The following is a 15688-nucleotide window of genomic DNA, read 5'->3' on the forward strand; positions in this document are numbered from 1 at the left end:
TACCGCTACTTTCAAACTCCAAAACTCCTTACAAGCATCATCAACTCAAGGAAGCTTCTTAGATTCTACTTCCTCAATGTAACCAGAGGGCTTTGGTTGTATCAGTCTTTTCACATTATTTCTTGTGTTCCAAACACATCTATGCCTTAGACTTTTGTTTTCTTGAAGGCATGTGTCATGTCTTATGCTCCTTTATAGCCCAATCTAAAGGGTCTACATCTAAAGTAGCTACAGAGTTGGCTCACATCAAACCCACCCTACCTATATCTCCATTATACAGAGAAAGAAAACACCTTGCATATAGTGGACACAAAGGACTCAAGTAAGAATTTACTGAATGACTACCAGGTTCCAGCCACTGTCCAAGGTGCTAAGATACTGTTAAATAAGACAGGCAAGGTTTCTACTCTCTAGGGAACAATAAGTAACCAAACCAATCCATAGAAAGATAATTTTAGATTGTCATAAGAGTTATGAAACAAATAAAAATGGGCAATGACATGAGGAGTGGTAGGAAGGAATGACAAAGTGGCCTCAGGAAGTAGACATTTCAGTGGATACCTGAATGATGAGAAGGAGGCAGCGAAGCAAGGATCTGCAAGGGGAGAGTGTCCTAGGGAGAGGCACCAATATAAAGCAATGTTTGTTATTGTTGAGGATAGACACTTGGGAGGGGTATAGAGGGAGATGGTGGAGATGCTTAATTGTTAATTCTCTTTCCTCCATCTATATCAGAGCAGGGTGCCACCTCTCCCCCCACTTTGCATTTTTTTCATTACCATTTCCATTTTCTCAATCCTGCTCTCTGATTTCCATTAAAATGTAAGAACACGAGCCTCTGCCAGCAGCAAACACATCTGGATCCCTCTTCTAACCCCTAAACATCTAAAACACCAAGCTAAAATCCATTTGAATACAGAAGCAGAGACTTAGCTTTCATTATTGTTAGGTCCATTCAACTAATGTTTGTTTTTATGAGCATTGCATGTCATTATCCTTACTGATCATAGTCAGAAACTAACTTATGAATTTACTCATCACTGTTTCTTTCCATAGTATCTCATAGGGAGTCCTATTACGGGGTAAATAGTCTTAGCAAAGCAGCGTATTTCACTATGCACTAACATAAAAAGAAACCCAGCAAATGCAACTAAGTATCATTTCCCAAGGTAATCATAAAAACTTCAGTGAACAGCTACGCTACTTATTTTAGCATTCCCAAATTTGAAATTTCTTCATCATTATCATCATTTACTTCATTGCAAGTATCTGTTCATCAAGAACTGGAATCAATAAAAGAAAGAAGAGAAGCAGCTAGTTTCGGCATGATGACCAGATTGTCTAGATATCGTGCCTGGAATACATCACAAGCGACATTTCTAGTCATGTTTCCAATCATTTGGAAAGTCACACAGACTTTCTCTGGCAACATGCAAAGCTTTTGGATGCTGCAAGCCCTTCTGTCAGCAACAGCAGCCCAGAAAAGGAGGCGCCGCACTGAATGTACTCTACCTGATGCCATCTTCTGTTCCGACTCGAGACATTTAGGTTCTTCCCGGGAGTCCTCTTCTTCCTGAGTTACAGCCCCACAAACCAGAAAAATAGGGAGACATTAAAAATATGCACTAATTTACATAAACACTTTCTGCAAACCTACTCAATTAATATGAGTTCAAGATCTGAAAAAAATTAGACCAAACACTTAACGAACTGAGTCTTTGGACAAGCAACAAACTCAACACCAGATGTTGAGTAGAATAACTACAGGGGTGCTGGGTTACAAACTCTAGGGTGCCAGCACAGGGAAGTGTCTATGGATGTGGTCCCTGAAGCAATACAATCCAGGGGCCCTCAGTGACTAACATGTTTGGGAGCATCGATTACTTAGGCAAAGTTGTGGTAGGTTCCTCCACAAGTCAGATATTCCACCAGCATGGTGTAACAAAGATAATTATGCTTTACTCTTCAATATGCAAAGAGCTGATTTCACCTATTTTTGAAAAATCTATCACCATTCAGTTATTTTTTATCTCTGGGAAGTTGAGTAAACACATTCTTCTCTGAGTTCCGGTATGGTATTTTTTAATGACATTGTGACTCCTGTAGCATTGCTGAAGTAGACCGAGCTAGGAGTGAGGGAGGTAAATTAAAAAGAATGTCTACAAGATGCTTTTCTAATTTTGTCTGCAAGATGACTTTACGCTGATTCCCTCACTTATTTTTTTCCTTCCTTGAACAAATATTTGAGTGCCTCTTATGGGCTATTTCTGTGGGACCTTAATTTCTATGTAAGATCCCTTCAATTACACTGCAAGCAGTTGTCTACTCAGCATCCTTCCCAGACTGGCACACTTTCTGCACATATTTTGTTCCTCCAAAGAATGTAGCCCACTAGAAGATGTTTTGGACCACAACAAAGCATGGGGGTGTGGAGTTCCATAAGTGATAACCGAGGCTACTCTGTAACCAAAGTGGAACAATGGAACTCAAAAATTGATATTATCCATGGCAGGAGTACTCCCCCATTTGTTGTGAGTTTGCAGCTCCTAAGTACTATCTCATCTAGATGAGAATCCATCATACTCTCAGGCTTAGTAAGATAAAGAAGTGTTCTTTTCAACTCATGAAGAATAGTTTCTTTAAATTGTCATCACGCTCAACTTACAAGGGAATTGATTTCACCTATGTTGGGAATAAATGCTTTTCCAGAGATCAAAAATCATCTTCAAATGTTCATCAGGGAGCAGTTCCAAAAACTTATTCTACTTTTGAAACCCATGAACCAGTATTGGCATGGGTGATGTGAGTAAACACGCGTTCACTTCAATTATCTCAAATTTAAAAGTTGTAAGAAATTTTAATGATAATTGCTTCCAAAATTATATTTTTTTTATTTTTTTTCAACGTTTATTTATTTTTGAGACAGAGAGAGACAGAGCATGAACGGGGGAGGGGCAGAGAGAGAGGGAGACACAGAATCGGAAACAGGCTCCAGGCTCTGAGCCATCAGCCCAGAGCCCGACGCGGGGATCGAACTCACGGACCGCGAGATCGTGACCTGGCTGAAGTCGGACGCTTAACCGACTGCGCCACCCAGACGCCCCCCAAAATTATATTTCTAAAATGGATGTGAATTAATACTACACCAAAGGGCATGTAAATGATAGAAAGCCCCATTATACATAAACTAACTACAGCACCTAATTTCTTGTTTCACAAGGCCAAACAGGAATGTATATAATGAAAACACAGGAGTTATTTTATAATACAGCTATAGGGAAAGTCTCTCAAAATGCCCAAATAACCAAATAAAATTGTTTCATAGATGAAAGTATTCTCCTTTGAGCCTGTAACAGTGTTTACTTTTTATTGCTTTGAATTCCAGAATTGTGAAATAATGTAGCCCTTCAGCTTTCCTCCGAACATATTATTTTATTTTAAAGTGCCCCTCCCCCAATTTTTCTCATTAAATAGTAAAAATTGCAAAGCCCTGGAATGATCTGCAGATGGAAGGATATTTGGAATCCTCTTGGCTGGAGAGCTCTCAGCATAGAATAAACAAGCATCTGTCTTCGATAGTGTAAACTATGTTCTATTTAGAGAAAAAAGACTGAGCTTCTTAGATTCTTGTGTTTCTTCTCTTCAGTGCAAGTCTGTGATTTGCTGAATTCGTTCTCACTGGCTTTTCCCCAGCAGAGCTAGAATAAAATGACAACAGTCCAACTGTAGTAGACATCTGCTGATTTTGCTGCCTGGCATTCACTCACTCTATCTAGTAAGTGTGACCCGGTTTCCTCTTTAAAGTCATCCTCTTCCACTCTTCACCAACTGTGGCTCCTATGAAACCAGCCCAGAGCTCCACGGACCTCCCTCCATACTACTTACTCCAGGGGTGGTCATGTGACTCAGGGCAGGCCCATCAGTCCACTGCATTTCCGTGTGATTGGTTCGCAGTAGTCGTGTGACCCAATCAAGGCTAATGATAGATTTCCTCTGGACTTTGGGATAGGAATTTGACTCCTATTCTTACCCAGTAAAACCTGAAGCGACTTTGAGGTTTGGAGCTGGTGCTGTCACACGCAGCTGAGACAGACATCCACACAAAGAAAGGCAGAGCCAAGAGATGGACTGATACCGAGTCCCAGTGATATCATTAGAGCCCCAAATCCAAGCATTCCAGAAGAAAGCTTAACCTTGGACCTTTCAGCCTAAGTCAGCTATTATGTTCCTTTTTCCTAAACACACACACACACACACACACACACACACATTTAGGGGCACCTGGGTCCTCAGTCAGTTAAGGGTCAGACTCAATTTTGGCTCAGGGCATGATCTCTTCCTGGGATGGAGATCTGTGACAGACTCTGTGCTGTCAGTGTGGAGTCTGCTTGAGATTCTCTCTCTCCTTCTTTCTTTCTCCCCTTCCCCCCCACCCCGCCTCAAAATAAATAAATAAATAAATAAATAAACATTTTTTTTTAAACCACGATGATTTAAAAAATAAAAACCCATTCCTATGAGGTTTTCTGTCACTTCTAACAGAACCAGCCAATGCACCTCAGCTCTGGGCAGCCAGAGTGGCTGCGTTGGTCAATAGCTTCTGTGACTCACACACTATCTTGTATTTTAATCTATTTTTAAATGGAATATGACAGGGTTGATGCACTGACAAAGTGCTCAGAGGAAGTGCTAATACAATTTGGCAAACAACTGAGCTTTTCATCTATTTCTTCTGAGGTCTAATTCCAAGATGTTTTACTGAGAGGTCATGAGTTCTGTATTCTTTATGAGATGGTCAGTCAGGCTCGACCACAAGAGGAGTCAGAGGAGAGGAAAAGCAGGAAAAAATAAGTCTATCACCCTCACAGGTCCTAGAAAAGAGGCTCAGCCCACCCCAGAGGGCCGCATGGGAAAGACACCAGAGTGGCTGGGGGCAAAAGACAGGAGCTAGGGGAGTCTTTAGGACACGGACTTTATTGGGGTTTCCACAAGGGAAAGGCAAGGCAGGGTGCAGTAAATAGCTTAGGATTGTCTACTTTAAATAATTTCAGTGGGCTTTGAGCCATAGGGATGGTCGTTAGTTGCCTGGTACCTGGCGCTGAGATAATTAAGGCAGAGGGATATTGCCTCCTGGGGTACACAGGTCAGACAGAGAAGGCCCAACTCTGGATTGGTTAGTTTGCCTAGTGCAGGCACAGTCCAGGCTGGACCCTTTGCTGTCTCTAAGAAATGGCTAGCAGAAAGGTTTTTGAGATATGTCAAAACATTACAATATACAGAAAATTTTAAATATTTGCAATACATCACACTAAACCACAACCTGAGTATGTTTACAATGAGTGAGTTCAAGGTCTGTTTTAGTACAAATAAGTTTTTTTCCCCTAAGATTCACCTGTTTGAGCAATAGAAAATCAGTCAATCAACCAATCGATCAATCATTAACTATATAAGCTCAGTGACATACTTTGAGTCATTTTAAGCTGGCCTCATAGTGCAACACTGACAGCTGGCATTTCACTCTAGGAGAGCAAGTTTAGAAACAAGATGGTAGTTCAAGAGAAAAATAGTATTCTTGACCAAGAATTAAGGAGATTTAGTCCCATTCGTCTCCACCTGTTGGAACAAGTACATGACTGACTCTTGGCGTCAACTTCCTCCATCTGGAAAATGGATTCCAAATATAGCCATCCCTTCCCAAGAAAGTTGAATTCTAATTTTAAATAACTGCTTCCCTGTCACCAAACGTTTGAGGAGTCTTCAAGTCTTCTCTCTTATGGACTGTACTACAAAGAACGTCTTTCAGTGTAAGGGTTTTTGTTATTTCAAATTATTTTGGATTAAAGTTTCAAAGGTAGGATTTTGGATCAAAGATCATGAATGTTTTTGAGGCTCTTGATGTAAAACTCCCCCCCCCATACAAAATATTACAGTAAATTAATGTGTTAAAATGTGACAGTTCTGTTACATCCTCTCTAGCAGCATCTAAGTCCACATTTTGATGGATATGAAGTCTCCCATTGGAGGTAATTTTAGAAATGGATATCCAACACTCACCATATTCCAGTGCCAAGAGTATCTCTCATTTCACTCGTTTTATTTTGGCACTGCATTGCTACTAGTAAATACATTTTTAATCTTCCATGGAATCCCATATCTAAGCCTTATCTATCCCACTATTTTTTTTTTAATTTTTTTTTTTCAACGTTTATATCCCACTATTTTGTAGGATCTTCCAGGGCAAAAACTATGTTTCCTCTTCAAGCTTCATTCAGGCTCTACCCTCTTTGTCAACAGGTGCTTGTCAAACAATTGTTATTCGGATTCAATTGTTCCCCTACGTTACTCTTTTGTTTAATATCCAACCCAGTAACACAACCCACAATGAAACTTTGAACATTGTCCCGCCTAATAACAAAGATCAGGTCATAGTTTCTATAAGAAGGCCTTCCTGAAGCAGCTCCCATCTCCATCCCAAACTCTACCCCACTGTGTAGTAGTTCATTAGTCCTCAACAACTCTCTGAGGTAGGTGACCTTATTATCATCAGTCCTGTTTTATCGATGGAGAAACAGAGGCTCAGAGTGGCTCATTCACCCTGTAGTGGATACTATGATGTGACACCTGGAGGCTCCCTCAGGACTGAAAGATTTATTGTCAGAGCTACAAGAAATGTGGTTAATAGACAGCACTCAGCTGTCAGCATCCTGGAAGAGAGTTGCCAGGGCTGGTGGCACTTGGACTTGTTGACTTGAAGACAGAGAGGCCCAGCCCCCTCAATTGATCTCAAGACAGCTCTGAAGGACCCTCCTAGCTCCAGAGCTGCCTGTTAGTGGAGGGCTTCATTGAGAAACTTCATTGTATCCCATCATTTCTCTCTGCCTAATCCTTCATCCTTCTCTTTCTTTCCACAAGTGTTGATCCCCAAAGCACTCCCTAATGAACTTTGCATATGCTACTCTCCATTTCAGAGTCAGCTTTCCAGAAACCCACCAACACACCCAAAGTAACATTTCCTGGAAGTGCCAAGAGGGAATTCAGACCCAGGTCTACCTGGCTCCAAGTCCGATGACATAAACCACTATACTAAAATCCCTCCTTAATATCAATCAGTGTCTCGCCCTTGTTCAAGCTATGGATGCCTGGGCCCCAGCTCAGTTTCTGATTTGCTAAGAATGAGGTTTGGGGTGACCAACCATCCTGATTTGCTTGGAACTGAGGAGTTTTCCAGGATGCAGGACTTCTGGTGCTAAAACCAAGGAAGTCTTAGGGAAACTGAGATGAATTGGTCACACTAATTGGAGTGTGACCCTGGTATCTGCTATTTAAATGACCTCTAGATGTTTCTGATGCACTGAAAAAGCTTTAAAAATATCATATATTTGTAAAAGAGAGTCCTAATTATGGATGAGTGTTTTTAAGCTAATATTTTGAACTCTCTGTTAGGCACTGCCTGTAAGAGCTTTACAATCTGTTTAGCAAATATTATTGTCCTCATTTTACAGATGAGGAAACTTAACAAGAAAGATCAGAGAAATTAAGGAACTTTCCCCAAGTCACACAGCTAATAAGTGAGCCTGCAGAAAAACCCCATTGGTCTAGAATCTATGCTCATAACCACCTCTCCATAATGTACACCAAATGACTTGTTCTCTCTAAATTTCCTCATCTGGGGGCGCCTGGGTGGCGCAGTCGGTTAAGCGTCCGACTTCAGCCAGGTCACGATCTCGCGGTCCGTGAGTTCGAGCCCCGCGTCGGGCTCTGGGCTGATGGCTCAGAGCCTGGAGCCTGTTTCCGATTCTGTGTCTCCCTCTCTCTCTGCCCCTCCCCTGTTCATGCTCTGTCTCTCTCTGTCCCAAAAATAAATAAACGTTGAAAAAAAAAATTTAAAAAAAAAAATAAATTTCCTCATCTGAAGATGGAGATAATATATATATCCATGGGTTTTTGTGAGGATAAAATAAATCTGTACAACATCTATTCCAACGCCTGCTGCAGAGGGAATATATATTATGCACCTTTCCTTTTCTTCCAGTGTAAACACTTTGTTGGGTTGTATGTCCATTTTTTTGGTCCACTGGACCACTAAGGAAAGGATTACAGGTCATCCACCAAAAGCTCTTTCCTGACTATTTTTAGAACCTAGAAAAATTCCATTTGTGTCAATATATATTTACTGAGGAAGCTCCATGTTCATGGAACTATGCTAAAAAACGTGGGGAATGCCACAGCGAATAGAATATAATCTTGGGCCTCCAGGAACTCATAACCACAGGAGAGACATATGACATTGATCTTAGTTTTCTTAGGGAATGAAAAATCCTAACTCTAACAAATAACTTTCTCTCCCCTCCTCTTCATGTGGTGTTGTGTGCAAATCATGTAGGATAAGGAGTAGAAAGAATTTCAATATTGGAACATGAAAGAAAGAGCTTGGTTAGCACTTAGGACTAAGGGAAGGGTAATATAAATAAGTTGGTTCACCCATGTCCTCAGCTTCCTCTTTCTGGGTGGACAAACACAATTCCAAAGCTATGAACAAGTCTTTGAGCCTTCAGAGAAGTGACTCTGGACCCCAGTGCACAGGTGAGGTGGCAGAAGCATCCAGTCAATTTTAAGACATGCTACACAGTTGTCATTTTAGAGAATTAATGCAGCAGATACAACTATTCTGAAATGTGCCAAGAACAATAGAGCAAGTGGGTGGAGACAGAAGCAAAGCCCATTGTCATCTCACAGCGTGGTGGAAGGATGTGGGCCTTGGAGTTAGGGAGACCACGGTTCAAATCCTGGCTGTGCCTTGTAGGAACTCTGTGAGCCTCAGTTTCCTCATCAAAATGTACAAGTAATCACTTGATGTCCTTGCAGGACTGCTGTGAAGGTTAATGAGATGACAAGTGTAAGAATATCATACTGGTCACTACTAACATGAGATAGAGTGGTGACTGTCTGCTCATCCAGCATCCACCCACCCCATCTGGTAAGAGCTGCCATCTCCTGGCCTCGAGGATTAATCCAGGTAAGAGGATATAACTTAATTTAGGCTAGTCATCCTGACTTTACTGGGACTTCTCTGCTTGGTTGATGGATGTCTTACAGTCTTAGGTAGGAGCCTCAGAGCTAGTGACAGTCACATCCTCTGAGATAGCCTAAGAGAATGAACCCAATGCTCAATGAGAAGCAGAGGCAAAAGGCAGAGTGGGAGCTATAATGGATGGTGGTCCTGTGTCCTATTCTGTGGTTTATTATTTCTATTTTCCTCTGCCAAATGTATCAGTTTAGGCTACCCCTAACTTCTTGCAGCTCAGAGAATGCCCTTTCAGATAATTGTAGATGAAGGGGAGCCCAAGAAGACTGAACGTGTCATTGCCAACCGCTTCAGCATCTCGCTCCAGCACGACTGGGCCCATAGAGGATATTCTTCAGGAGCAAACATTGCAATTCACTAAGTTACCTAAGATCAGGGAGGCTCTGGGACCTTGACCAGAGGCTTGGTTCATTTACAGCCTACCCTACATGGTGCCCTAGAGTGCTAAGTGCTTTTCTGCTTTTCTTCATCTCTACTTATAGGAAAGCTAAGTAGTTACAGGGAAAAGAAAAAGAAAAAGAAGAGGTATTAGATCTCATGCTTGTAAACTTGTAGTTCTCAAACTTGGGTGTGTATCCAAATCATGTGGAGGACATGGCAAAAATACAGAGAACCCAGCCCTTTTCCATTTCGACAAGCCTGGGTCTCTGGATTTTCTTTTTATTTTTATTTGTTAGTGCTTTATTTGTATCATATTAATACAGTGGAAAAGCATGCACATTGGAGTCAGACGAATAGGTACAAATCGCAGCTCTCCCACTTGTGAGTCATGGGATTTTAGCAAGTTCCTTACGTCACGTGTGCCTGCATTTTCTTGTGGGACAGTGTAGCTAATAATAGCTCTTCCCTCGGAGGGCTGTGGTGGGGTGAGTTTGTTAGTGGGTGTAAATGGAGCGGTGCCCGGCACGTGAGGTGGTGGCAGCGGATGGTTTCCCCTTTTAGGGAAGTGACTTCCTGCAAAGGCACCAGCTCTATGTAAGAACAGTTTTGTGTCAGCTCATTTATCCATTCATTGTTTCCACGAATAGGACCCTGGTCAACTGCTTAGTTGTGTTTAGATATATACTGACAAACGCTTTTAAAAATCTGGTGTTTTATCTCCTTTTGTGGTCCTTAAAGAGATCCCTGAAAGATGATAGTACAGATGGAAAGATGTTAGGAGTCATCTGACATCTCCAAGCGAACCTGTTTTCTTTTCTTGTGTATTTGCCAGTTTCTAAAATGTCATATTCAAAGGACTTTCCTTAATCCATTTTAAGTACATGGTTATAGTTCAGTTCATCTTACCATCTGGAAAGTTCCCTAACAATCAGACTAAAATTTCTCATGTTAACATCTCATTACTTTTTTAATTTTTTAAATTTTTTTAATGTTTATTTATTTTTGAGAGAGGGAGACAGAGACAGAGCACAAGCAGGGGAGGGGCAAAAAGAGATAGGGAGACACAGAATCCAAAGCAGGCTCCAGGCTCTGAGCTGTCAAACAGAGTCCGACGCGGGGCTCGAACCCAGAAACTGTGAGATCATGACCTGAGCCAAAGTGGGACACTTAACCGACTGAGCCACCCAAGAGCCCCTCATTACTTTTCTAAAACATATCCTAAATTTTTATTGTTTTTAATTTTAATTCCATGATAATTAACATACAGTGTCATATTAGTTTCCAGTGTACAATATAGTGACTCTACACTTCTATGCATTACTCAGTGTCCACATGACAAGTGTCCTCTTAATCCCCTTCATCTACTTCCCCCACCCCCACCCTCCTCCGCTCTGGTAAGCATCTGTTCTTTATAGTTAAGAGTCTGTTTCTTGATTTGTCAGTCTCTTTTTTTTCCTTTGCTTGTTTGTTTCTTAAATTTCACATGAGTGAAATCATACGCTATTTGACTTTCTCTGACTTATTTTACTTAGCATTATACTCTCTAGATCCATCCATATTGTTGCAAATGTCAAGATTTCATTCCTTCTTATGACCAAGTGATATTCCATTATATATATCTATATCTATATATATGTGTATATTTCCATGTATATATACCTACATATATCTGTATATTTCTACATATATGGATATACCCACATGTATCTATTTATATCTACATATGTAGATATACCTATATACATATGTAGATATACCTATATCTATATCTATATCTAATCTGTATCTATCACTTCTTTATCCATTCATCTATCCATGGACACTTGGGCTGCTTCCATAATTTGGCTATTATAAATAATGCTGAAGTAAACATCAAGGGTCCATGTATCCCTTTGAATTAGTGCTTTTGTATTTTTTGGGTAAATACCCAGTAGTGCAATCTCTGGATCATAAGGTAGCTTTACTTTTAACTCTTTAAGGAACCTCCATACTGTTTTCCCCAGGCGCTGCACCAGTTTGCATTCCCACCAATAGTGGACGAGGGTTCCTCTTTCTCCACATCCTCACCAACACTTACTGTTTCTTGTGCTTTTGATTTTTGCTGTTCTGACAGATGTGCTATCTCATTGTAGTTTTGATTTGCATTCCCCTGATGATGAGTGATGTTGAGCACCTTTTCATGTGTCTATTGCCCATCTGGGTGTCTTCTCTGGAGAAATGTCTGTTCATATATTCTGTCCATTTTTTAATTGGATCATTTATTTTTTGGGTGTTGAGTTGTATCAGGTCTTAATAGATTTTGGATACTAACCCTTTATCAGATATGTCATTTGCAAATATCTTCTCCCATTCAATAGGTTGCCTTTTTTTATCATTTTATTTTTTCATCATTATGAGTATATTTGATTAGCTCTCCTGGTGAGGCTAATACACACCCAAGTGTGAGAATCACTATTGTAAAGGATGGAAGTTTGGCCCAGAACTCAGATAATATCATCCAAGCCCTCTCTTTTTCTGTCTCTCCATTTGTCTGTTTCTATGTGTCACTTCTCAGGCCCCTCTTCACTGCACAGTCAAGACCACCAGGAGCTCTGGGGCTACATCCTTTCAGCTCATGCTTCAAAGGGGGACAAGGAGTATTTTAGTCCCTGCGCTCACATTCAGAGTTCTAGGGGAAGACTGTGACTGGTCTATCTTGATTCACATGGTCACAGCACATGCCTATCAGGGAATGGGGACTATGATTTTCCAGACCCATACTACTGGCCCTTCCAAGAGCTGCTAGAGGGAGAGGTACTGTGATTGCAAGCCTCACTAGAACCTCAGAAAACAGAAAGGCACAGTTCCCTAAGGGAAGGAAGGCTGTGTCCTGAGGTAGAGGAGGAAGGATACTGGCCACATTGCTGTTGAAAATATATACTCCCAAGTAGGCTGAATTCTCCAAAGCCACAGGACTAAAAATGCCTACCATGTGCCAGGAGCTTCATATATGTTACATGTAACATGAGACAATATTTAAAACATTTAACAGTATGGATTAGCCACCAGCTGACCAGAATGGGGAGGGTCCTGGAGGTCCCAGAGGGAGAGGCCTTACCTAGCCCTTTAGTTCCTGGACCGTGCAGAGTTTAGAGGTCCAGGAAAAGGGGTGATGTGGAACATGGATGCCACTTAGGGATCGGGGAACAGTTATTTATCAGTCAACACAATGGTATTTTGATATTGGAATAGCCAACGTGTTCTTCCTGATGTATACCTGCTGAACATTTTCAACACTCCGTATCATCAGCCACGCTTCTAAAATAGAAGTACATCGTGGAAGTAAGCTATAATACACCAGAGGTATGCAAACCTCTCTCTAGAGTACCATTACACTCAAAGATTTGGGAAGGAAAGGGGCACCTGGGTGGCTTAGCTGGGTAAGTGCACGACTCTTGGTTTCAGCTCAGGTCATGATCTCACAGTTCATGGGATCAAGCCCCATGCTGGGCTCTGCACTGATGCTGTGGAGTCTGCTTGCAATTCTCTCTCTCTTTCCCTCTCCCCCCTTCAAAATAAATAGATATTTTAAAAATTTTTGGGAAGGAAAACATTCCTTCCCAAACAAATCTGATGACATTGCAGAAGGGTGTGTAGAACAGACATAAATGTTTAGGATGATCATGAAATGTCAAAAGAAGTTTGGATGCAGGGTCACTGACTTGGGGTTACTTCTATAGACAAGATTGGAAAGCATTGTCAGGAGAACTGCAATGTTGTTATTTGTGCCCCCATTATACAGAAGGGGCCCTGGCAGGTTGAGGACTTTGTCTAACGGTGCATGTTTTAAATGGGGGCAAGAATTCACACCATCTACCTGGGGCAGAGGCCCAGGTCTCTCAGCAGTATCATGCTACCTTTAAAGTCTGCTCCTTGATGGTGTTATTTTTAGAAAATTCCATCTTAAGTGGCAACAGCTGGTTATCATCTAGCTATACTTGTGAAAGGACCAACTGAAGAGAATTTTGGATAAGGAAGAACTTTGCAAAGGAATGAACAATTGTTCCTCACAGTTAAGGAGGGCCATTTCAAAGACAGGCCATTGTCTGTTTCAAGGTCTAGAGAGCCCCAGGCCCAAGAAAACCACAGAACTATACTACGATACTACCTTGTCACATGGTGGAAATTTCAGAACCAGGAGCAGAGGGAAGTTTGACACAGTCTTTACAACTGTAATTCAGCACACTGGTCCAAAATTTAAAGCTGCAAAATGAGTGCAAAAATATTCAAATTAAAATAAACTGTCAGACTCCTGGCAAATGGAAGGAGTAAAATCTGGTTGTCTGTACATGTTGCTATAGACTGAATGTTTGTGCCCCCCTCAAATTCAGATGTGGAAATCCTAACACGCAAGGGGATGGTATTTGGAGGGGAGGCCTTTGGGGGTGATCAGGTCATGAAGGTGGAACCGTTAGAGGAGATGAGTGCCCTTATAAAAGGGACCCCAGGGAGTTCCCTTGCCTTTTCCACCTGTCAGGACATAGTCAGGAGAAGGCCATCAATGAACCAGGAAGCAAACTCTCACCAGACCCTAAATCTGCTGGTGCCTTGATCTTGGACTTTCCAGTCTCTAGAACTGTGAAAACTACACGATCATTGTTTAAGCCACCCAGTGCATGGTAGTTTGTTAAAGTTGCATAAGCAGACTAACACCCTAAATTACTGAGGGTTATTATACATCCTGCGTAGAGATTTGTATTACAGATCTTGAATGAGTGACAGGAGAATCATAAAACTCTTCAGCTACTTACAGCATCTAGTTCTACTCCAGAAACACTTGTTGAATGAATAAATGAATAAATAAATGAATGTTTTTTAAGAAAAAAATTTTCCAAAATATCCATCCTTCCTTTCTTTTCTTTCTTTCTTTCTTTCTTTCTTTCTTTCTTTCTTTCTCTCTTTCTTTCAAACTGAAACTCCAGGAAGCTATGCATCTATCATGTGGCTTCAAGCACTAGGAGGCACACTGCCAAATAATCCTGGGAGAAGATGTAAGTTTGAGAGATCACGTACCAAAAGGATTTCCTACATACGCTATGAATGAGAGAAGCAGGATTTATGTTGGAAATCAGGGCACTAGTTTTTATTCTTCTCCATACTGGTTCACAAAATTAGCAATATCTCATATCTGCCTAGTACCTCTCAATTTATAAAGAGCTGTCCAATACATGGTTTTATTTGACTCCTTCAAAAACTTTGTGTGGTAGGCAGAGCATTATCTCCCTGTCTAGGGAAAATGTACTGTTTCCTCTGCTCATACTTACACTTCTGACCCAGATGTGTGGGTTTTGTCCCACACTGAACAATTCTCTGACACCAGCTCAGTATTCACAGTTCACTTCGACACTAACCAGAGTTAGCACAGACCCCCCAGGTTAAGGGCTCAGACCCTCCCCCGCCCCAAGGTTGGTCCCACTTGAAACTTCAATCAATAGTAGGTCTCCGTGTTACCTACAAATTCTGTTCAACTTCGTTACAAATTGGAGGTTCCCACAACTCCCTCCTTGGGCTTGATAATTTGCTAGAGATCCCAGAACCCAGGAAAACAGTTTACTTATTACTGCTGATTTATTACAAAGGACATTTTAAAGGATATACATGAACAACCAGACAAAGAGGTACATAGGGCAAGGTCTGAAAGGGTCCCGAGTGCAGGAACTTCTGTCTCCATGGAGCTGGGGTGCACCACCCTCCCAGCAGGTAGATGTATTCACCAACCTATAAGATTTCCCAAACCTGTACTTTGGGGATTTTTATGAAGGCTTCATCATGTAGACATGATCAATTATTAACTCCATTTCCAGCCCCTCTCCTCTTTCTGGAGAATTGGTTGGCAGCAGGGGTGGAGGGGAAGGGAGCGGGAAGCTGAAATTTCCAAGCTTCTAATCATGGATTGGTCTTTCTGGTGAGTAGTCCCCATCCAGGACCTCAGCTAGTGTTGTCTCATTAGAACAAAAGGTGCTCCTATAAGCCAGGAAATTCCAAGGTACTTAGGAGCTCTGTGAAAAACCAGGGCAGAGAACAATATCATACACGTGTGTGTGTGTGTGTGTGTGTGTGTGTGTGTGTGTGTGTACATATATATTTCTTACTATCTCACACCCCCATTTTCCATTTGAGGAATTTGGGCTCCACAGTCACAACTGTAAAGAAAGGCAAGGCCAGACACTATTCACTAACCAC

General features: G+C 41.4%; 1 protein-coding gene across 2 annotated transcripts in view; it reads right to left on the reverse strand.

Annotated features, from left to right (window-relative positions):
• FAM107B (family with sequence similarity 107 member B) overlaps positions 1-15688 on the reverse strand; it is a 240552-nt gene that overhangs the window by 139468 nt on the left and 85396 nt on the right. For both annotated transcript variants that reach the window (XM_045466404.1, XM_045466406.1), the window contains exon 2: positions 1513-1573. In XM_045466404.1, the coding sequence (XP_045322360.1) occupies positions 1513-1573 (61 nt within the window). The remainder of the gene's footprint in view (positions 1-1512; positions 1574-15688) is intronic.

Source organism: Leopardus geoffroyi, chromosome B4 (assembly GCF_018350155.1).
Source record: "Leopardus geoffroyi isolate Oge1 chromosome B4, O.geoffroyi_Oge1_pat1.0, whole genome shotgun sequence".
NCBI classification, from domain to species: Eukaryota; Metazoa; Chordata; class Mammalia; order Carnivora; family Felidae; genus Leopardus; species Leopardus geoffroyi.